General features: G+C 39.8%; 1 protein-coding gene across 4 annotated transcripts in view; it reads right to left on the reverse strand.

Annotated features, from left to right (window-relative positions):
- ADAMTSL1 (ADAMTS like 1) overlaps positions 1–25,162 on the reverse strand; it is a 684,387-nt gene that overhangs the window by 198,068 nt on the left and 461,157 nt on the right. For all 4 annotated transcript variants that reach the window (XM_075067314.1, XM_075067313.1, XM_075067312.1 and 1 more), the window contains 2 exons: positions 14,238–14,283; positions 1,293–1,529 (listed from right to left, as the gene is read on the reverse strand). In XM_075067314.1, coding sequence (XP_074923415.1) covers positions 1,293–1,529; positions 14,238–14,283 — 283 coding nt within the window. The remainder of the gene's footprint in view (positions 1–1,292; positions 1,530–14,237; positions 14,284–25,162) is intronic.

The following is a 25,162-nucleotide window of genomic DNA, read 5'->3' on the forward strand; positions in this document are numbered from 1 at the left end:
GTTTTGAGGTGTTAAGGTTAAAGTTTATGGACCTGATTAACAATGGGTTACCAACTTGGATATGCTAGCTCTGCCTTAATATAAAATATTAACTTGAAAGGATTATTTTTCCTCCTCTAAAAATCTATATACACCCAAAATGTATGCAGCTGAGAGTTTATCCAAATAGAACCTCCAGGCCAAAAGGTTCCCCCATTACTAATTTTAAACAAGGATACAAGAGTTTTTTTCCCTTTGCTCATCTACACTTCTAGCCCTGTCCCATGCTCTCAGGAGTCACTAACTTTTCAGTATAGCAGGTACATTAAAACTACTACTCAGATTGTGATTCTTCATCAGACACAAAGAGTAAATACAATTGGCCAGATGCAAAGGTGGTGCAATGACTGAACCCCTAAGTTGCCTTAAGTATAAAAGGTACAGAAATCTCAGTGTTAATTCATTACGAGACATGGAATTTTTTGGGGTCAAAAATTATGCAATATTTATATAGGTCACAAATCTTGAGGAAAATTTTGGAGTAATAATACTTATGGTTAAGATAATTTCCAAGATCTTGGAAAAGAGTTGACCATTTATTTAGAAAATCAATAAAATGAAAGAATCAACAAGTAAATCTGAAAAAACAAAGTTAATGCATAGTACTTTGACAGCCCTTTCCACCTGTAGATCTCAAAGTACTTTGCAGAGCAGCGTTAACAATATTTTCCCTATTTTACAGATGGGGAAACTGAGGCACAGAAAGACTAAGTGACTTGCACAGAGTTACTCAACAAATCACTGCTGAGTTTCCAGTTTAGTGCTCCATCCACTGAATCACTAGGTTGTTTGTGACTTGTAGAAATAATAATTTGAATAGTAATATTTAAGGGCAGATTAATTTCCTCAATCTTGGGAAGTTCTAAAATATAATTAATATTAAATTGTTCCTTTTTAGGGTAATTTTTTCCAGTAGGATCACTTGCTGTAGCTAAATGTATAAAATGCAGGAACCATCAACCATATTTTTTCCAAGTGAAAAGAAGGGAAAGTCATCACCCCTCCCCCACCCTCACCCCACCAAAAAAAGAGAAAAATCCCTTTGTTTCATGAATCTGCTCAGCAATTCCTATAGTACTTTACAGAAAGCACATTAAAATGATTGTGAAAACAGAAATACATAAAAAGAAAACCCTACAGCTGTGCAAATAATGGGGGGGATGAAGGAGGAGAGAAAGAAGGAGTGAATGACAGACAGATATTCAGGAAAAGAATCATTACAACATATGCTAGAATAAGAACTCCCTGCTTACTTGGCACAAGCCACTAATGCACATATCCAGTGACTCAGTGTAGCATCGCGTGCCGTCAAGAACCTTCGGAGCCAGTTCCACAACAAGGGTTGTCCCTTTGGCTTGGCACTTCAGTGAACATGGGTTGTCAGGGTCATTAGAGACAGGAAGCCATTCATAAAACTGTCCCTGGTACTTGACATCGTTATGAGCAGAACACTGCTGGGCCCGAAAATCACCGGCTTCTGGAGGGCAATCCTGAAGAGGAGAAAAGGGAGAGAGAGAGAAAGAGGTCAGCTCCAAGGGGGCTAATTACATTTTTGTCAAGGACGTACAGCTGGCAGCACCAGAGTAACATACTTAGATGTAGGAGTTTTTCATTTAGGCAAATACACTGGTCAAAGTATTCCATCCCATTTTATCTGCCGATAGTTCACCAGACTACTATGCATTCAGGGGATTACTGTAGCAATACTGAAAAACACCAACGCCACTAGGAAATATGTTTCAGCATAGGACAGACATGTGCTTGTCCTACCCATAAAATGTATCAGTCATAAAACGTTCTTATTCACTTTAAAACTACATACACACACAAATCTTTAGCTAACTTTTCTTTTTCCTTTGGAAAAAAAATCACAAATTACTCAATTCAAATGTTTGTTTGTATAAGCATTCCTAACTAGTTTCCCCACCCCCCAAAGTGAGCTAAATCAGTCAGTGAAGCAACGAGAGTCAGAAATGCTACGTATATTTGTATTACTTCAACCTGGCTAATACAGGCATAGATTTCACAATCCACAGAATCACCAATTTTTTAGGTTTTGCTGTACAAACGTTTAAAACAAAATCCTTTGTTAAGCTCTCTGGGAAGGTTTCTGAAACATTTTGGGTGCAGACATAAATGCTCTAATTTGCAGTAAATTATGTGATAAGGACTGCTAGCTGCTGAATATTCAGACCACCCAGTACAGATTTCACTTATTGGTGAATACAGATCTTATTTGAACTGCTTGCTCTCTCTGAGATGACAGTTGAATGCTTTTCATAGACAGATATATTGTACCAGTATTGCTAAGCCTTAGCATTCAGAAATAATTAGTTGAGTCTCATGAAATCATGAGATCGACTTAAAATCATGAGATTTCTAAAAATAGTGAAATTTGTCTTCTGCTTTTTGATCCCTTAGGGTTCACATTTTAAGCTTTTCTCTGCAACCACAGGGCTAAAAACTCCTTTTTTTTATTAAATGGAAGCCAAGAGTCTTGAATAATCACATGATTTCAGGCTCTGGGTCTACAGGACAAACACTAAATATCATAAGAACTGTGGTAAAATAGCAAGAATTTGCAACGCTGCTGCATTAGGATTTCAGTGATCCTTGAGTCCTCCCTAGCTCATCCTGTTTCTGCAGTGAAGGCTATTCTTCTTGGTGTATAAGTGCTGGTTCAGTGTTATATCTGTTACCTCCTTTACCTGGGGGCTATATCTTTTATCTACTAAGGAGTATAAAAATGGACCCTCGTCTTGATTCAATAGGTCTTTAGCATATCTAACTACAATGATCCCAGTCTTCACAAAATTCTACAATATCCTTATTAGCTTCCTGTCTATCTAGTCTTGCCTTGAAGTAAACCTCTTCTCTGATGAAGATTCCAACATTTTTCTCAACAGCTTTGTCCGAAGAAAAGCCTTCCTGCTATTTAGCAAAAATATGTCCTCTCAGTTTTATACCATCACTCCCAGTTTCTGCTGTGCTAGCTATTTACAATACTTCCCTTGCATTTCCATTTGTTAACTCCTTGCTGGTATTTTTAAACTGCTCCAATTTCCACATTGTTTGGTAAGAAAGTGTGTTGCAGGTAAATTTTAGAACTTAAAAACTTTATGGCTTGTATTGATCAGGTTCTAAGTAGCAGTATTTCTTACTTGGCAAGCTTTCAGATTACTCTTGTGAGCAAACTGGGAGACACTTTTTATTGGTGCACTCGGACTGCACAGAAAACAAATATTCTGTTTCTTGAAAAAATGCGATGTTTTGACATTTGTTTTTGTTCTACTTTGGAACTAGAACTAAAACTAGACCTTGAAAACAGTAGTGTTAAAAACAAGCAAGAACAGCCAATGACCCTGGGATACAGGAGACCTGGGCTAAAGATGCTGCTCTGACTGATTCAGAGCAGGTTCAATCTCTCCTGTTGGAGCTATTCCACTTTGTATAAATAATTAACTATTCATTGAGCCACAAAGACCGACACAATAGCCTATTCGTTAGGGCACTTGCCTAGGAATCCTGCAGAGCAAGGATTTGATCCTGAGTCTCCCATATACTATGCCCACACTGGGAGGGGATGGATGTCTTCCATGCTTCAGGTGTGAAATAAATGGTGCCCCCATAGCACACAACAGCACAACTTTATGACAGTCAGAGGAACGGTGGAAAAAGGGACTTTGGCTGCCCCCTACCCTAGAGTAATCTACATCGAAGTTCTAAAACGAGCCCCAATCACCCTCTCTCTGTAAGCATAGTGGACGAGGACAAAGTGGGTCAACTTCAAGCTTTACTCCTGCAGAACTCAAACAACACTCAACTTCTGTTAATCCATAATGGAAGAATACACGTTATGTCTAGATGCATTTATTTTCCATTCTAAAAAATACCCTGTAAATCATGCACAAGTTAGTTGTGCTCCTCCTCACGCTCCTGGCAAACTGCCAATGCGGATCTGACTGTGGCAAAGTTTGGGCACCCTTTACACAGACTGAACAGAGTAGAGTAGATTCATATTCTAGGTCCAGTTCAGACCCCATAGATGTGTATCTGCAGGCAGAATTGGGCCTTCTGTTCTACTTTTAAACAAAGGTGAACAAGGCAATCAAAGCTTGACCCAAGATCTGGTTTAGCTATGTGTTCAGGACAATCTGTGGCCTCACTTCCTGCCACAAAAACCGTACAGTGCATATCCCTCTCTGATTTTTCCTGTCCATAAGTGTATAGAGTCAGGTCTAATAGCTTGGCTTATGCTGTAGCTCACAGAGCCAAGCCAGAACTCTTGTTTGGTTCTAGCTTGGCTCTGCCGTCAAAACTTCCTGGCTTGTGCAGTTTTATTTTTATAAAGACAAAAGGCTCAATAAACTGCACAACATGGAGGGTTCATAATCCTGCTTTGTACATGTTTCACTACACTTGTTTATTTGGGTTTTATTTTTAAATCAAAGAAATAAAAATACGTAGTCAACATAACAAGCTCTCAGGACATTCCAGGTGACCAATACCAAATGTTAACTACTTCCAGTCTTTGATTTCCCTGATCAGAATAAAACAATGGATTTAAATAGCATATAGAGCTAGTTTTTTCAAGAAATTTCATGGGAAACTTGAAGCCATTCAAAGAATAAATGTAAGCACCCATACATATATGGCACAAGCATACACATACTGGCATGCATGTGCCAAAGAATTTGACCCTGCTGTACACAGAACCATTACAAGTCATGTATGCCACTTCTTTCCCATTAATGCCCTAGGCCTGGTGCTAAACCTGTTTGAAAACCTCTTCACTGGGCTTGGGGTGAATTTCACTGCCATGTACACTTACACACACACACACACACTTTTATTCTGTGACTCTGCTTGGAAATGTGAGCAATTAGTATCTTTTTATACCCAAGGGAGACTATTAAGAAAAATAACAGCCCAAATTCTTTCTTCCATTATATGGGGTACAATGATGACATGTGGAGTGAAAGTCAGTACAGAATTTGGCTCATTATTTCCTCATGTCCAGAGGTGGGTTTTTTTTTAAGTATTATTTGTCGTTTGTATTATGGTAGTGGGCAGAGCCTCACTGTGTTGGACATTGTGCAACCATTCAATTAAAGACAGAACACAGTCCCTGCCCCAAAGAGCTTAGAGTCTAAAAATTGGTATTGTAGCTCCTGAATGAGCAGGCAAGACAAAGTCATGATATTTGGCCACACGTTTTGTCCACCCTGTAAAATATGATTTACTTCTAAACAACTATTACACCTTCATATAAGATAATGAGCTCTCTTTTCTTTTCTTTTCTGTCACAATCTCCCTGAACCTCACTTTTTAAAATTTAAACATCAGACGAGCAGTTTTTCAGTCAGCAGAAACCATAGGGTCTGATTTCATGACGCTTTTCCACTTGTGAAAATGCTTTGCTCCAACCAAAAAAAAAAAAAAAAAAAAAAAAAAGGAAGCTCAGCTGTTGCAAATGGATGGGGTTGGGAGAGTTGGACAATCCTCCGCTAGTGTAAACTGGCATAGCTCCATTGCACCCCTACAGCATTAATGGTTTTATACCAGTTAAGTATCTAGCCCTGGAAGAGTAACCTGCCAAGCTGACTGAACCTGAGATGGGAGTTACTCCAGCTTAGCACTACATTCAAATTTTAATATTTTGTAGAAAAGATGGCTGTGAGCTTGTGTTGAAATAGGGCATAAAGGCCTTTCCTCTCCCTGGAGAATCAGAAAGAGATGGACAGAATGGAAAGACTCATTCAACTTAAGTCTCTTTTCAGCTGTTCTCCCCTCCCTCCTCATTAAGGCTTCTTAGGGCAGGAAAAAGTCTAACGAGTTAAAAAAAAAAAAAGGCATCGGTTCATGAATTAACTTTGCCTAGAATCACTCTGCTAGGTGAAGAAAGCAGTTTCAAGATAATCAACATGCAAAGGTTTGTGGAATATTTCTGACCAGCAGAGTCAGTGCAAGATGTCATAAACTCAGTTAATCCAGTCTGGTCGAGATTGTCTCCATCCCTACGAAAACAGACTTCACTTTAAAGATGGCCAGAAATTCCCTTAGGTGTATGAAACCTACTATTTTAAAACAAACACAGAAGTTTCAGCCTCATCTCTTAAGCACCTAATCCTGACTGCATTATTAAGGCTTCATTCACTCCCTCCCTTACAAATTTTTTTTTTAAACCTGACCTCTTATTTGCCCCTATTGTAATTCATAAGGTCCATGGAGTTCTGCTATATTTGAATCCCATTCAAAACACTTTCTATTAATCAACGAGCCAGTGGAAAAGATAAGATGAATCCCAGATGTCCCTTGATGGCGATAGGTAGATCAGATTACATGGGACAAAAGAGGGTCAGGCTTTTTAAAGTTTACTTAGTGGGTGAAATGTAAAAGATCATATCTAGGCTCTTATAAGGTGGAAGCAGTTGTGGAGTCTTTAAAACAGTTTACAGTATAGATACTTGTATATTTTCAGAGGCCAAGAGAGATTTACTGTAGATTGAGCTTTTCCTTTGCGCAAAAAATGGCAAACAACTGGACTATTCTGTGTAGCATCTGACATAACAGTTTATTGAATCAGTTCCATGGCATATGTGCTCTAGTTTGACTCCACAGGCTGATTTATAAAAAGGACAAATCCTGAGGCCCTCCTGCACTCGGAGTTTGTCTGAGTAAAAACTGAGTAAGCACCTGAGGGTACGTCTACACAGCCTGCAGCAGTGAGCCTCCCAGCCCAGGCTGACACACCTGAGCTACCAGGTGTGTCAGCTACATAGACAGTGCTTTGAAGCTGAGCTTGGGCTGGAGCACAGGGCCGTCCAGAGGATTCAGGGGGCCTGGGGCAAAGCAATTTCGGGGGCCCCTTCCATAAAAAAAAGTTGCAATACTATAGAATACTATATTCTTGTGGGGGCCCCTCGGGCCCCAGGCAAATTGGCCTTCTTCCCCCCCACCCCCACAGGGCAGCCCTGCTGGAGCATGGGCTCTGAAACCTAGGAAGGAGGTTCTCCACACTTATTTTTAGAGTGCCAGAATGAATCCTGTTAGCCCAAGTCAATCAACTGGAGCTGGGAGGCTTGTTGCCTGCTGCAGGTTCTCTAGACATTCCCAAAGATGCAAGCAACGGGAGAAGAATCAGCTGCAATAGGGGAGATTTTCTGTAAATGTAGGACTCACATTACAGAGCTCTCACTACTGCTTAGCTCACTACCATTTTTTCCTCTGTACTATTCTAATTATTTTGCACAGTTTCTTTGGTATTACACAACTTTACCTTTCTTTAAGCCTTCCAAAAAATCTTAAAGAGAGAGAAATTTATTGCGTAATGTAATCCAAAGAAAGAACTACCACAGTGAGAGGAATTTTTTAAAAATAAGATCAGGTCGCACCTACATTCTCTTTTGTTTTTTTGTTAAATAATTTAAAATATTATAGAAACTTAACAGGTTTCATGAAACAGTTTGAATTGGATTAAATATTTTTTTTAAAAAAAAAGATTTCAGTAGAAACAATTTGACTAGTGATATTAGTTATGTAGCTAGGCTAGTACTGTATTGTGGACTAAGCATTTGGGGTTTATCTATATAAAGACTTAGTGCATGGCAAGCTAGGGTGTAACTCTATGCTCTTACACCCTACACTGTCTACACTGCATTAAAAACCTATGGCAATGAGTCTCAGAGCCCGGGTCTACAGACTCGGACTTTCACTACAGCACTAGGAACAGCAGTTTAGACATCTGCGCTCAGGCTGTGCAGCCAGAAGTGGGGGAAGCTTCAGTTCCCATTCTCCAGCCCGAGCCATAGCACTGACACAACTGTTTTTAGCATCATAGTGTGAGTCCAAGTCTGTAGACCCAGGCTCTGAGACTCACTGCAGTGGGTTTTAAAATTCAGTGTAGACATATCCTAAGTATCCATGTGGACCATGCTGCCATGTGCTAAAAGTTCCATAGTGCACTTTGATGTACTGCTGTTTCAGAGGGACAAGAACAGGTTATCAAAGGTGTTCCTAAATAAGGGTAAACAAAAATTTAAAGGGGGGGGGGCAGTACTTTGTTTGTAGACTTCTATTTGTTTCATTCCCAGTGCTGCTTATTTGTACACAGTGGTAATTCAACAGCTTTCCAAACAAACATGAATCACTTATGTTATCAAGTGAGATCAGGACATGAGTGTGTACTTTACAGATGTACAGTAACTCTGAACAGCACTACTGATACCACACAAAAGTCATCACTAACTCAACAGCATATACATTGGGAGGCTTTGTCTTTCTGTTACCAGAAGCACCTGAGGAACAAGTTGATTAAGAATTCCCAAATTATCGTGACACTGAGTTCACATATGAAGACTGCTTTTCAAAGTCTAAGGAAAGTTTTCTTTCCAATGATGCGGAGCACAGCACAATGTTCAACCTCTTATATGCAATGAGGAGCCTGTGGCTGACTGTTTGAGGTCAAACTCAAAAAATAATGAATAAAAATTAAAAGAAAAATTAATGAAGATCTCAAGAAAATTACCTATCCAGTTCTCTGACACAACCTTAATTCCTAACCTTCTAAGAAGAGTTTGCCTGTACCTATTACAAAAATACTCACAACTGTAAGTTATGGTATAAACGTAGGTAGCATGCTGTCAAACTGAACTGCTCCGTGTGTGTGTGTGTGTTTTCTCATACTGCACTGAAATAGAGTAATTAAATGTGCAGTAAAGAATCACTGATTTGATACAGATCAAATCACCTACAGTAGACTCCCTCATTTGTTATTTCACGTTAGGTGAAGAACAGTAGATTGCAACCTGAATTTGCTTTGGGCTCTTGCTGAGTAGCACAGCTATGTTGAGAAACAATATTCTCTCCAGCTGCAGAGTGATCTTCAATATGCCACTCTGGACACTTTGTGGTCTGAAGGGTGTATGATAGAATAATATACTACAAAGGTGCTTACACAGAAAATGGAAATACAAGGGCTTGAAATGAAAGATTTAACAGAAAAACTGAAATGAATCCTATTAAATTATCCAGATCAATTCTAGTCTGATCAGAATCCTAAAATGCCACTTGTGTAGAGGGGACAGGGAAGAACATCTGCAGTGCTCACCCTAGTCTGCCCTGTCAAACATCTTGATATATTTATTCAGGACAAAGCCTGCCTTAAAAAAACAACAGTTGTGCACGATCATAGTTATTTTGCTAGATGACAGAGAGACCCGAATTCAGACCTTAAAGCATCTATCATTACAATAACAAAGTTAACGGCACTTGTTCACTAACATAAAGCACTAATTCTTGGGCAGTTACTATGAAAATAACTTCTGAAAATGTACATATCCAGAGGAAAAACACAAGCCAAACACCTTCCACAATAAGGGATGTAGCCATAATAAGTAGTCTGAGTGCAGGAGAACTGTCATTTAAAACATAATTCAGTTCCTACTCAGGAAGTTTAAGTAAAGTTGGTGTTAATAAAGAGATTCGAGTTAGCCTATGGTTGCCTTCTTCACATGAGCAAATTTGCACATGTTGGCAGCCTAGTCAAGTGGCTTACAGAATCATCCAAGTGGAGGAAAATGCCTACATTTGTAACAAAGCCCCAACCTAGGTGGTTTTGTTTCAAAAGATTTTATTGATATGCCAGCCACAGGAAGGTAGAAAAACTAAACACTGCTAAACATCTGAACAGATCTGACATTCCCTCCGGCAAGGATAGTACTGCCCACAGGTGCAAGCCAATATAACCTGTCTGAGAACATTTCACATGCCTTACAGGTTTAATATTTTGAAGTGTAACTATGTAACAACATTGCCTCTTTTAAAAAATGGACAGTGGTGTTGATGGTTGTTCACACAAAAGGAGCACACAGTGGTAAGAAGCAGGAATGGAGGAAGTTTGTATGGAGTCAGAAAGTGGTGTAGTCAAATAAATAGACTCAGATTCCAAGGCCAGAAAGGACCACAGTGATTATCTAGTCTGATCTCCTGCATAACACTGGCCAGAGAACTTCCCCAAAATAATTCCTTTAAAACAAATCCAATCCTGATTTTAAAATCGTCAGTGACTGTGACTCCACAACATGTTCCAGTGGTTAATTACTCTCACTGTTAAAAATGTACGTGTTGTGATATAGCCAAGTAGAGAAGGTAGGATTTAGGGGGAAGTGGTTATGGGCAATGCTCACAAGGTTTGGTTTGAACTAACGTCCATAGGTTCAGTCTTGGGTCTGTAAAATTGATCTAAAAGGTATTACAAACATAGGCATTCTTGTGAGATTTATGGCACGTTCTTGTTTTCATTTGAGGAAACCACCACAAGAGCCTTATCTGTGGTGTTCAGTATCTGGGAACGATTCTTCAGTCTGTTGTAACATACTGGCATGCTCGTGGGAAGTACCAACCCAACAGGATGGAATGTCAAACCTGCTCAAGTGCTTATTAATGTTTCTGTCTAGAATCAAGAAGCAGTATACCAAAATGAAAAGTATTTGTGACAAATCTGAACATTTTCAACTGTGCAAAAATGTTTGGGGACAGCAGATGTTTGGATCAGACAGAGAAAGCAGTGGACAGTGGGGTGAAAGGTTGGTGAGGGAGAGGCAGAAAAAGGGAGAACAGAAGGTTGATCACATGATAAATAGGAGAGAATCTGGTAGGTGAGAAACAGACTGAAGGAAAGAAAAGGCACAATTCATCAGCTGAAAAGAAAAAAAATCAATCTATAATCTGCCCACAATGCAGCACTGCAGAAGAATCCAGCTCCGGAAATTCCACCCAGAGTGAGTGTCACTTTTTAAAATGTTTATTTTTCATACCATAAGATGTGTAGTTATCAACCAAAACATGTTTTTATTGCATTCAGAATAATTTTCTAAAAAACCCACTTAGGTTCACCCCCTGCCCCCCGAATTTCTACAATAGTTGGAACCATATTTGGAATTAATATTAGTATTTATATAAAAATGTTTCCTAAAATAATTAAGAAACCAAATCATCATCAGATTCTTTCATTCCTACTTTCAATATTTACACATGTGGCTTCATATTCATAATATTTCCAGTTTCTGATCGACATAAGGCAGTAACTGGTAAACAAGCCAAATCAGATGTGTTCCTTTACAGGACTGCTCAAAAGCTTTCTAGACAACAGTTTCAACCCCTCTCACAGCCCCCAGCTGTGATTGGGGCTCTCAAAAGAATAATACAGGTCACTGAAGAAACAGATGCACCTCTCTCTCCTCTTCCCTCTCCTCTCCCTTTTCCCGTTCTACATTTTTTCCCCTGTAATCTAATTTCAGGATGAATTAAAAACAGCTGTGACAAAAATCCCACAAATGATAATGTCTGTGAAAATGTGGTCATTGCCAAACTCCAAGAAGTACACTTCCAGATCTCTTATTTCATCCCCCCCAAATAAAGAGTTTGTTTTTAGCATTTATAACTGCCTTTCTCTGGAAGAGGACAGTCATATAAACAAAGGCACGTGAGCTCTGAGAGATAACTACACTCTGCAGCAAATAAAAAGACTGGCTAATTTTATGTCCCATTATACCACTAGTGCAGAAGTTATCCATGCTAATATAGTGGTAAACGAAGCTCGTGCATAAGTTGATCCCTGCAAGAATCAGAAAGGAATTTTTCCGTGTGTTAAATAATGAAGAAGTGGCGAGATTCATTATAGATTTTGAAAGCCCTTGGTAGAGGCAGAATATTCATCCAGGATGGCACCTTCTCTGTCTTCCAGGTTTATATGGAGCAAAGTTTCAAAGCTGGATACTTGACATTTTTGAGCAAAAATGCACATGCAACTGTGTATCCACATTCCTGTACTTGGATACATAAGTAAGTTATATGAGTAACTAGCCATTTCCAGGACCAGTTATTGGATTTGCAGGTATACTCATGATAATTGAGCATGCCAATAGAGGGGTATAGTTCAAAGGAAACATATGATGCTTTTACTATTCTGAAAGACATTAGGGATCTCCTACTACCAGAGCTACATAAGGAATACATCTCAACTTATTAAAATGATTCAAAATGGAGAAAAGGTAAATGGAAAACACTTAATTGTATCCACTCTACAGACATGTAATTGTATGAGGTCATAAGGCTTCTTCTTTAAATATGTGACTATCTGGAAACTGTTTCTTGTTAATCAAGTACGCTGAGCATTCCAGTCAGATGCTAGGACCATCCAGATGGGCAAAAGCAAGCTCAGTGGAGGTCTGAGTACACTAAGGTCTGAATCTAGAAGGTCTAATTAGGTTTATTTTTAATAGTGCATGTGCTTCAAAAACCTATCTATTTATTGACAATAAGTGAACAATGGAGGAAAATTCAGCATTGCACCTTCTTCAGAATAAGTTCATGTTAGAGTCGCACATTAGGGGTGAATCCAGGCCCTACTGAAATCAAAAGGAAAACTTTCACTGACTTCAGTAGGGCCTGGATTTCACACCAGTTTAAGTTTTCGTAAATTGGTGTTGGATAATCAAGAGAATTTTACATTACTAACGTGATCAGAAGTTTGGAGCCAATATTGTTAAGTATTAGGTAAGTAAAGACACTTCTTCTAGGCAAAACTACAGGAGCTTTTATTCTGAAGAGAAACCATCCAGGTCCACAGGCCCAAAACTGAACCTAACCTAAAAATAACATTTACAAAAAAAATCCTTTGTCTTGGAAAATCCACTCAGCAACTCCAAAACCAAGGTTATAATCTACATGAAATCTCAGCTTCTCAGAAGGGTGCTCCAGCAACATCAAACTCACGCAGAGCAGGATCCTAGCACATTTCGCTTCCCTCAGTGCTTACAGGAGCCAGGCAGGCAGGCGGGCTGACATGATGTGCATGCACTTGAAAACCAAACTAAAGCCGATGGGTCTATTTTAGGCCAATGAGCCTTGACAGCGTCTCTTCCTTTTGTTCCATGTCATATTCCATGGAGCTATAGCTATGTGGCTTGACGGACACAAATTAACCTTCCTGCTCTCTTCGGTGTCCTGGTGTAGTGTAAGTGCCTCACAGTTGGAAAACGGCCCACGAAGCAGCAGGCAGGCTTATTTACTGACTACTCAAGTTGTTGTCAGTTACTGCAGCAGATGTCTAGACTGAAGCAAGATTTCAGTGACCCAAAGAAACCCCCGGAGTTGCACAATTTTTGACTGAAGCAGAAGTGAGAGAAAAAGGGACAATAATTCTCTCTGCATGGGGATGCTAGAGCTGTGCAGAAATGACCAATTCTTTGTGAATTGTGTTCTGTGAAAAACATAAGCCAAATCCAGAGGAATTTACTCAGTTTTTTATTCTGCTGTTTCTCAGACATAGTTCCCATTGAGAGGTGTCTCCATCTGACCCTGTGAGGTGTGAAAATTTTACCGAATGCATTACTGGCTTTAATTTCCATTTTTACCAATCAAATTCATGCTGACCCATGTAATTTTTACAATTTTTAGCATAATATAAGACTTTCCACATTATAGTCTTTGCTTCTGTTTTCACCAGTGTAAACAGCTTATTGTTCTGCTGAGAGAAGTTGGAGATGCTTATTTTATTGTATTGAAAACCGCATTTCACCACCAGACATAACTGAAAACCTTCAGAATGGCAGACAATGGCAAAATATTATAGATGAATGCAAGGGACCATCGCAAAACACCCTAATAAAATGTTCAAACGGATTCCAACCCTAGGGAGGAACAGAAGAATGAGAGAGAGACAGAGTCAGAGACAGACATATTTCTCTTCAGCCACCAACTTCCTCCCATTCTCTGTGGAAGTCAGTCCTTTAGGGCTCAGTCCTGCAGCCAGACAAATCTCCTATTGAAGTCAGTAAGAGTTTTACCAAAGTAAGGACTAGAAGATAACCAGGCCCTTTCTGCCACCAAACTAACTATACAGAACAGTGAATCCACTTTTCCATGTTTCATGGGCTCAGTCCAGTTTATAAAGGAAGTAAATAATCACGGCTGGATCGATGCTAATATCATGGTTCTACCACGCTGCTCCATACCCTCCAAATTAGCTCTAAGAATGGTGAGGTACATAACAGTATTCCCATGGCACCAGCATTATTTAAATAATTACATTATTAGTATTACCATCCAATTTTTATTATTGACTTATTTTACATAATTATATTAATTACAAATAAATGTTATTAGCATTACAATCATAAGTAAGGTTCACTTACCACATTGCTGCATGTTCTGTATCTAATGTTTCGGCCTTCACAGCTCCTGTGTCCAAAAAGAAAAATACCCCCACATTAATAACTTAATCACAATATTTAGTGTTTACTGTATATTGCAACTTTTCATCCACAGATCTCAAAGAACTTTTTACAAAAGAGAGTAAGGATCATTATGCATTTTACAGATAGGGAAATGGAGGCATAACTCTGTTTCTTGAATGCAACTGCATATTTGTATAGATACTCCTAGCATTAGTTTCTTTTCTCCATTCCTTCCCTAAAATACTCTCTCCTGATGTGGAGTGGGTTTCCTGAAGAAGTGGAAAGAAATGAGTAAAGAAATGCAGCATCAGAAACTGAGCAGGAAGCCTATATCTGAATTTCATCAGTACTTTTTCAGACCTCCCAAGAACGCATAAGTGACCTTGCAGCAATGTGTGTCTGGCTGCACAACTATACTTCGCACCCACTTCAGCCCAAATCCTAAAACTGACACATAGCACTGGCAGCCAGACTGCATGAGGGGGTATTCCTCATGCGCTAGGAGGAAAGGAATCCTTTCACTAAGCCACAGAGCAGCAGTGGAGCTGTATAACCTCCTCAGTGCTTGCCTCACATCTTACCTGGGAGAGCAAGAGGATAATTGTGTAAAAACAGATCTCCCAACCCCACTTCACTCCCAAATCTGTGCTGCAGAGCCACAAACCAGCTGGGCCCTCTGGAGCTTAGGGACTCCGCACCCTTTATGTGGACTTCACTAAATCTTTCTATTTCCTCCCACACAGAAGAACCACATCAGCGGAGCCTTCTAAACGACATTTTGAAACAAAAAATAATTTCAAACCAACAAAGTTGTTATGTTTTGTTTAAGAGAATATTGAAACAATGCATTTTGATTTTTGGGGAATTTTTAAAAAGTATTTCCTGACCAAAATAATTGAATGAAACAGACACAAATTTCCAAAATATTTCAACAACATCAAATCTTCATTTTTGCCAAAAAAAGGTTTGGGTTGAAAAATCTCATCCAGCTCTATTCAGAATATTCAGCAGAGGTTCTCAGTGAAAAACAGAATGGAGATTTCGGACCTTACACTGTTCTCCATTTCCACCAGAACAGAATTCCCTTCATTTTTAATTTCTTAATTTTTTTCCAGATTGAGCAAAGCATGCATTCTTTCAGGACTACATGCCTGCCAAGTCAAAAGTTTTAAACCCAAACCATTTCTGAATTATCCAAGTGCCAGGACAGTATCTGCATGATTTTGAGGTTGTTTTTTTTTATTAAATGATCAAAAACCTTTTTCCATTCTGAGTTAACTCTGAAGTCACCTGAATAGGTTTTCTTCAACCTACTCAAACCAAAAAGCTCAGAAGACGTAACTCTCTGCTGCTTTGCACTATGTGTAGCCATTTATACTTAAGTGAGTACAAAATGCTACCAGATCAGAATGGTAGCTTTATACTGTGTAAATAACTGCACACAGTGCTAAGGAATGGAGAAAAAATACCCATTCAGTCTTCTGGGATGAGAATGAGCAGGAGAAATTTCAGCCCAAAGGCAGTAAGTTTGAAAGTAATTAATATGTAGGAAAACGCTGTGTGAACCACAACTATAGCTCTGCTGGTGCAATGCTTTCATGGTGGAAGAAAATTAATTCAGAGAAAAGTTTGACCATTTTGATATAAAAATTAAGGACCTAATTCTCCTCATGGGGCTTGTCTACATGTACAAATCTGTCCTACTTTAAATATAACAGTATATTTATACAATATATAAATGTTTAATTTATATAACAGTTTATTTAAAGCAGTGCAACTTGCCAGGTCTGAGCATAGCATACTAGTATAAAAGTACTTGTACAGGTTTAGCTTACTCTGGTTTGGGAAGCAAAATAAGCAATACAGGTATATCTTTCTATTGGTAGAACTGTGTCCACACTAGTGCTCATTTTGATATAGTAGTAAAAAACACAACTCTAGCTGACATAGCTACACTGGTAATTTTTTTTTGTAGCGCAGGGCTTTATACTAGTTAAACTGCATTGTTAATAGAAGGAGGGAAGAATGAGTCAGAAGACTCCCTTACTTAGTTTACAAGGCAGATTTTAGAACTTATGCTCCTTGCAAAGTCACTTTTTTTCCTACTCCAGCCACACCCCTTTCTGAAAGCATAAATGACAAGCATATAAGGCAGTGTATAGACAAACTCAGTGCATGCTTTGCAGCAAAAACTTTCATCAACCATATGAGAGCAACTCATTTGGCAGGCCTGACACATACCTCATTCATTAATGCCATGCAAACCATCAGAAATCTCTACCTCACACAGACCTGCTGTTATCGGAGCTTCAATTACTATAATTTATAAACCTTAGAACTGATGAACAGAAGCCTTCCAAAGGCTGGATCTCTGTTTCTTCATATTGTCTGATCTACAAATCAAGAACATCACTCATACTCATTCCCTGTATTTGGTGGAAAAACAAAGTACTGTACTTTGATTAGCCAACTGCTGCAACCCTAGCCATTTTTTCCTCCCACTTTCAGTCCTTTGGCTGGCAGCTGTGCTTGTTCTGAACAAGTGGGCAGATCTCTGCATGGAACTAGAGCCACTTTGACTCATGAAAACTAAGGGTCGGTCTTGCAAAATCCTACTTATCCACTTGTCTGGAGTACGTAATTTTTCTTGTGTATGACTACAGGACCTTTCTTCATTATCACCACTCATCGTGATCAAGAGCAGGCAGGTAGATTTTGTCTGGGCTGGTGCTTTTTCATAGCATCTTGGCAAGGCTACTAAGATTACTGGGCTGTACAGGACAAGGTACCAGATAATCTTAAAAATGAGAGAGACCTCGCGGTCATTAACATTTTATTCAAAATGATGTGGGCTTAGGGAACCTCAAACCTGAAAATGACAATGCTAGTAACCTCTGCACTTTAAACACAAAGTTATGTCTTGGACTACCTCAACATTTAAAATAGGGCACCATGAGTATTTCATTTAGTTTGATAGAAACTTTTTGCACAACACTAACATTTATGTCATTTCCTCATCTGTTTTTCACCCTGTCAAGATGCTGTGCTGGACTGTGGCTGCTTTGCAATATACCCCAACCCAAAGCAGCTTGAAAGCTGGCATGGTAGAATTGGGAGCATTACTCTAGACCAGGGGAAAACCTGTGGTGGCACAGAACCTAGGTAGCAGTGTCTTGACTCTCCTGCCATTCCCTTAGCCCCTGTTGACAAAGAGGTGTGGCTGAGAAATCCTTATGTCCCAATGACCCTGGGCATCTGAAGAAGTGGGGTTTTTACCCATGAAAGCTTATACCCAAATAAATCTGTTAGTCTTTGAGGTGCCACCAGACTCCTCGTTGTTTTTCTGTATACAGACTAACATGGCTACCGCTCTGATACTTGGTACCAGCATAAATATTACACTGGGAGTCTAGCCCCATATCTGGAAAGTGCAAAGGCTACTGTTACACCTTCCCTCTTGAACTGCACTGTGCGCTCCTTGGCCTTACGTGACTATCTGAGCCAATACATGCAGCAGTAGGCTGCCCTCTGTTGATGGATGTTGAAAGAGGTTGTACATTCCTCTGAAGTCTTTGAGACCTCCAAATCACTGCATTTTTTCAGAAAAAAAGTGTCTAAAAGAACCATATGTGCTGCAAAAACACCTTATCGCGAGGAAGAGCTAAATGCAGAGTTGTGGTCTAATCCTGCTCCCATGAATGGTAAAAGCATTATTAACCCCTGTGGTGCACGATCAGACCTTTGCTTCCATCAAAATAGAATTTATTACGGGTAGCTGGAGCCCAAGAGATGTTTCTCCTGAAGGCTGGTGAACATTCTAGTATTGGTAATGATACCCTTTTGTTCTCTGACTGAGAAGGCATGTCTGAGAGCAATGATGATCCACAAACTGTGCATCTGTACAACTGGTGCTATTATCAGGCACATGCTGTAGTGGACCTTACTTAGGAAGGGGTTGTTGGGAGTGTGTCTTGATATGCAAATCGACTTGCAGGTTGTATTAATATGCAAATATGGAGGAAAACCCAGACTGCTTGGACTTGAACAAGCAGATTTTTAAAGGAACATGAACAACTTTAAATAGGGGTGAATATTTTAATAAACTTAAAGTAAACAATTCCAAAGCTTTCTTATCATATTTTCTTACAACACTTTCCCACAAAAAAGAAACCTCACTTTTTCTTTATCTCTACAGATTGCTGTCTGCATGGGGGCTTGGTTCAAAGTCCCCTAACATTCACAATGGAGATGGAGATGGTGCTTCTTGTGCTCAGCTAGATTTAGAAACCTTTCAATGGCTCACAGGGGCAGCTCTAGGCATTTTGCCGCCCCAAGCACAGCAGGCAGGCTGCCATCGGCAGCTTGCCTGGAGGGTCCGCTGGTCCCGCGGCTTCGGCGGACCTCCCGCAGGCACTGGATGTCCGCTGAAGCCGCGGGACCAGCAGACCCTCCGCAGGCAAGCCGCTGAAGGCAGCCTGCCTACTGCCCTCGCAGCGACCAGCAGAGCATCCCCAGTGGCTTGCTGCTCCAAGCATGTGCTTGGCATGCTGGGGCCTGGACCTAACCCTGATGGCTCATGCAGTACAACAGCCCTTCTTGCAGTGCCGCAGCTGGCCCCTTTTCCTTGTATCTAGCAAGGGTGACACTAAGATTCGCAGAGAGGGTATGACACCAAAGCCTACGGAAGTGTCCCTTCCCCCAGAGTTGCCAACATTTGAACTGTTTTTTTCCAGAAACAAGTTGGTGGGGGTCTGGGCCACTAGGCTCCAGTCAGTGATGGGAATATTAATTTTATTTTTATACGAATATCCAGCATTGGGATCTGAAAACAGATGTAGCTTTTAGATTGTTCTCATTGTCCTTTATTTGCATACACCTCCCCCTGCCTTCCGTACCCCTTGCCCGCGTTGCCTCTGGAGATGTCTGGTAAGCTCCTACGTCCTCTGGTATTTCAGGGAAGTTTGAGCACAGCCTACCTTCTTCAATACCCCTAGAGGGGTAGATGTTAGGCATCCCCCTTGTACCACATAGGGGCAACACTTCAGCTCTCTCTTTCCCCACAATGAGGCCCTGACTTCCCTGGTATTGTGCCCTCTCGCCTTTACTGAAGTTCCCCCCTTGCTCACCCTTCCCATACCTTTGCTTTCCTGTCTCCATCTCCTGCCGATTTCCCACTCTTCTTCCATGGAGACTTCCTCTCTTTCCCCATTAAAGTGTTTATCCCCTGCTCTTTGCTGCTTCCTGTGTCTCTGCTCCTCTCTCACCTGTCCAGTCACCCAGGACAGCTACTAGAGCATTCTCTCCTGCTAGGGATCCCACACGATTGTAGCAATGAGGCATGTGGCAAGAAGGTAGCAGAAGCCAGTGAGGACTAGAAAGACAGGCAGCTTCTGCAGCCTATAGAACACACCTGTGAGGCAGGAGAAGTGAAGCAGCGATGGCGTGCTTGGGAAGGAGGCGGAACAGGGGTGAGCTACTTCACTTCTCCCACCTCCTAGATTTGTGGCGCCAATCAGCTTAGGCGCCGCAAGCCTGGGAGACGAGAGAAGTGAAGCAGTCACAGCGTGCTCAGGGAGGAGGCGGGGCAGGGGTGAGCTGGGGCAGGGGGCTACCTCAGGGCGAAGAGCTACCGGGGGGGGGGCCCCCCGGGGGGGGGGGGGGGGAGTTGCTGTGGGTGGGGTGCCTTAGGGCGGGGGCGCAGGAGGGTGAAAGGTGGAAGTTTCGCCTAGGGTGTGAAACATCCTTGCACTGGCCCTGAAAACAGGTGGCTTATTTCTCTTATGTTCCTTTTCCTAGTCATCAAACGTAGCAAGAGGGCAGGCTGAAGCACTGAAAATCAAGGCCAAAAAATTCTTTTTTTTAATAACCTGGTGGGGTGTGCCTATATTGTATGTGCAAAACATGCTGTTAACATGCTCAACATGAGAAACTGTCCAAAGAACTTAAAATTTCCCGTTGTTACGTTGCCACTGAGCTGCCTCGTGTTTTGCGCATGCAACTTAACCTTGCAGATTTTAGAAAATTTAGCTCTTTAAATCTAGAAGATTAACAGCTTCTGCTAGACTCCTACACCGTGTCCCATGAAACATCAGAAATGTAATGGGAATAGTTAACTTTAAAACAAGAAAAGTGGGCAGGGATAGACAAGCCAAAATGCCCTGGCAAATTTAGAAATACATCTTATGAATAACTTTCTGTAGCAGTAACAAAACAAACAACCAGAAGGCAAAATGCCAACTTCACTCACTGCAGTCAGCGTCCTGGCTAGGAAAATCAAAACACAAGTCATATGTCTCAAGTTGCCAAAGGCCCACATGTGGGAAGCGGAGTAGGATAATGACCTAAAGTGAGAGCAAGACTAGAAGTAGTAATGCAGGAGGCTTAAAATGATTAGAGATTAATACCTGGACATAAATAACATTTCAGACAGACAGTCTCAATTTTAGGGAATCGGTATTTCTGTGTAAACAATTTATCACAATTAAATTGAAACAAACACTGGCCCCGTGTGTGATGGCAGCAAATTTGAGTTTAAAAGGGAGACTCCACGCCAAATTCTGCTTTGTGTTACACTGATGTAAATCTACTGAAGTTAACTGAATTACTCTGGACTGACCCCAATATCACTGAACGCAAAATAAGGGCCTGTGTTGTAACAAGAGAGACATTGTTGTACAGAGTAAAGAGAAATAAATTACTTTAACTAAATATAGGCCTGAACCAAAATGAGGATGCAAACACCCTGAGACCTTGCGAGTGTTTGAAAATCTCAGTCGCGCATGTAAACAATCTGCTTTTCAGCCACTGAGGATCTTTTTAAGATTTGACATTAATGCAAGGAAAATATTTCTTTCCTGGTGTATGTCCTTTCATAGTTAGGAGCTGACTGACTTAGATCAGAAGTTCTCCAAGTTTTTCCGTATGGCCCACACTTTAACAATAATCTTGTGGATTATATCATGCTCTACCACTCACGAACACATAGCATTCCTGCAGAAACTACAGCAATTGTTTCTATGGAAAAGTAATACTAGTTGTTCATTTTTAGTGATTTTTAAATCCTCTTCAGTGACACCATAGAGGAGAACCAGCACCATGTTGACCAACCATCTCTTCACAGGGCCACCAGTCAGAGGACCATTAACTTGGATCTAACTAGCAGTAGAACTGATTGCAAAAGTTTTCACCTTTTGAATTTTGCAGGCAACTTTTATCAAAATTTGATTTTTTTTTGTGACAACTCTGCCCAGTAGAGAGAGCTTGATCAACAATCAGGTGTGAGAATTAGTGAACTTTAATAGTTTAATATCTTATTGTTACCCAGGGTTTTCAGAACCCACAGCAGGGGCAACTTAACTATTTTACTCCAGATGGTGTCAGGAATAAATTAATAGGAACACAGAAATTCCATTTGATAGGATTTATGCAGGCAAGCATGCTTTATTTAAAACTGCAGTTTATTACATTTAAGCACACACAGACATAAGCAATAGGTTTAGAGCATCCCAGATATTTACCTACATTCTGAGATGATATTGAAAAATTAACGACGGGTCAGCGCTGGCCAAACACCTCCCTACTGGGAAGTAAAGATGTCAGGATAGCTTTCCCAGGATAGCTCCAGAGGACTGTTTCAAACTACACTTTTTTATTTAATCTTTTTATAACATTACAAAACACACAGATTATAATAACTCCTATGAAATTATCAGTTTTTTTTTAAACTTTTAATAAACTTTTAATATCAGAGACATTTAAACTTAAGGCTGTTTACTTTTTTTTTTTTCTCATTTTTAGTTATTTACTTTTTTTCTCTTCTCCCATTCTGATTAGCAAAATTGGCAGTAGTTTTGGCCTTGCTTCTGATAGCCTGTTTTTAAATTAACCCTTAAGTATGTAGTGTTTTATTTTATTAATTTATAGAGGCTGAGTGTATATAATATGGTTGCAATTAGCTTGATTACATTCTGGGGTATATACACCCTTCAAATTAAGGGCAACATTATAGGCATGACCTTACCCATCGCTGCATCTTCCCTTAGTCACCAGTGGAACAGCACATGAAAATGGGAGCACATACTCAATGCTGCTGAGCAGCGGAAAAGGAGCCAACACTGCTTTTTTTTTACTCTATTCAACCAAAAGAAAGTGACAAAGATAATGGTTAAATAAACTGTATTACCTGAAGATGCTACACGTGTTAAAACCTTACTTATCTAAACTCCCTTTGAGCATTCAGACAAACAAAGACCCTGGTCAATAACAGCCAGAATCACAATTTGGCCAACCAAATTCTTGACCAATGAATGAATGGCAAAACCCAAATCACAACCTTGTTTTTGCTTCCACTGAAAATTGAGAAAAATGGGTCTGAGACCCTAATCACATTCGTCTTGGTTTTCTACAACCTTAACATGAGCGACGGGACTTCACAAAACCAAAGTCATGTCTGGTCTTGCCTGTCTCTATACAACTAAGGGTGGGATTTTCAAAACAGAGCATAGGTTTAACTCCACTCACAATGAATCCAATGGGGGTTTTACTATGGACTTCAACAGGAGCAAAGTTAGGCCAACACTGTACATTTGAACACCCCGCCCTAAAAGTCTAATCATGAGAAGATTTGCACCCAGGACTCTCACTGGTTTCAGCAACAGTTGCAGAAGAAACTACTGGAGACAAAGAATGACATGGCAGTCAGCACAGTGAATGTTGCTATCCCTTTGAAGTGTCAAAATCAGAGATGGGTTGGAGAGACAATTTGGATCCATATTTCAAACACCCGGATATTTGTGGGCAAGGAGGGCTGAGATCCCAAAGTTTCATTTGGCCCATTACTGAAAAAGGTTAGTTACAAAATTTGGATCCTAGTTCAAATTCTGATATAGTCACCACACTCATGTCCAAATGTGGGGTTTGGTCCTATAATGCTGGAGTAACCATAGTGTTTTGCTTCCCCCCACCCCCATGTGTGTCAGTTTCTACTTTCAATAACTCTTTTGCTGTCTTACAAGCTATCTGAACAGTGACTGTCAGACTATAGTAATAATCCTCAGTAAGACATCTCTAGTCTAACTAAACTGGCAACAATAAAACTTGGGAGAAAGTTAGAGACTAATACAGATGCTAAAGAAGAAAAAAAAAAGTGCCCACACTTGGCCAGATTGCTTTTAGACTTATGTTTATTTTCATATATTTAGTCTCTCTCTGGTTTGTTTGTCACTTCAGTATCTTTGCTTTCCCTGAGAACAGTTTAAAACAATGCCTTTGGCTTTAGACTTATCAGTAAAATACACATACAGTGCATACTGTATATATACACAAAGCCCATTACATTTGAAAATATTTTTGCAGTTGCTCACTAGCCAAAAGAGGCAGAGAATGAAAGGGTTAGAATTAAAATAAATGTTTTTCAGTAAAAAAAAAAAAAAAAAAAAAAAATAATCATGGCTTTCTCCATCACTCCAATGGAAAGCAAGTACAGTACAGCGAGTTACTCTTGGAAACCTAAACAAATATAACCTGGCCTACTGTAGCACAGAGATGGGTCTGAGCCAAAAGCATCTAGACCATCTTTGGGATGCAAAATAATAAAATCCCAGATCTGACCATGCCTGACCTCAGTAAAACCTCAGATCTAGATTCAAATTTTGTGGCTGGTCCCAAGGGGCCAAACTAAATTCTAGACTCTGAAACACAGTAAACTTTGAGGAAGTTTGAATCTGGATCTGAACTACATGACTGTACTATAATGATCACTTTCTTACACATCTAATCTCTCTCTCTCTGTAGAAGCTTTAGAGAATGACAGCATAACTTCTTGCCTGTAGATAATACAGTCGTGCAAAATATTTACAATGAAACTCCAAACTACACAAAAAACTTGCCTGGTTTCATACTTTTTTGTTCAAAAATCGGAATAGATTCGTTGAAAGGATTATGAACATGCATAAACTCTTCAGGTGAACCAGGGCATATTTACCCTCTAAATGAGGGATTCCCAAGAATTTTCATACTGTGGGCTACATCTCAGTACTCAAAACTAGGATTTAAACTTGGAGTTTTTGACATTATCTTAGTTGGAACCTGTAACATCTATGGAAAAATGGGGATGTTTCCTCACCAAAATTAAAACACAGAAAGTTCCCCCAATCACTGTGAAACCTTGCTTAGCCCACAGCGACTAAAACAAACAAAACAAAACTGAGGCTAGGATGTCAAATTAGCCAAGTGAATTCTACCAAATAATGATATTCAGAGTTTCATCCAGATTTGAGATCTGTAAGCATGGGACAATATTATTTACATACAAACATGCCCGATATCTATTCTAGGATGATGGTGTCAGTGAGAATCATTCTCCCCAAATCAAATAACTTTGCCTGTACAGGCTGCTTAATGATTCCACAAGTGTTATCATGACCCTATTTAATGATCATATGTGTTTCATTAGAACACCGTATCTAAACTTTTGGATACATATGTTATTAATAACAATGCCACTTTTGCCTCACAAACATTTCTGCTATGTAGTATATGGAATTTCTAATCCAGTGATAGCAGAAGGAACATTATAAAGAATACATTTTAAAAGTTATTTTAAAAAAATCATTCCTACGCTGCTCAGAACATTTAAAAAGTGACTATGTAACAAAGGAAGCACAGGAAATAATGACTAGAACAGTTATTTATTTTAATTAGGGTGTGCGCTTGTTACTTTGGAAAAGGATCCATCTCTAAATACAGTAATTGGGATGTTGTGAAATATGACTTAGAACAAAATTGAAACCAGTCCAGATGTTACCAGCCAACATAAACTTAGGAAAGGAAACAAAATTCAAAGGAAGAGATGATGATATAAGTGATTAAAAACAGTCACAGAG

This window comes from Chelonoidis abingdonii, chromosome 6, assembly GCF_003597395.2.
Source record: "Chelonoidis abingdonii isolate Lonesome George chromosome 6, CheloAbing_2.0, whole genome shotgun sequence".
NCBI classification, from domain to species: domain Eukaryota; kingdom Metazoa; phylum Chordata; order Testudines; family Testudinidae; genus Chelonoidis; species Chelonoidis abingdonii.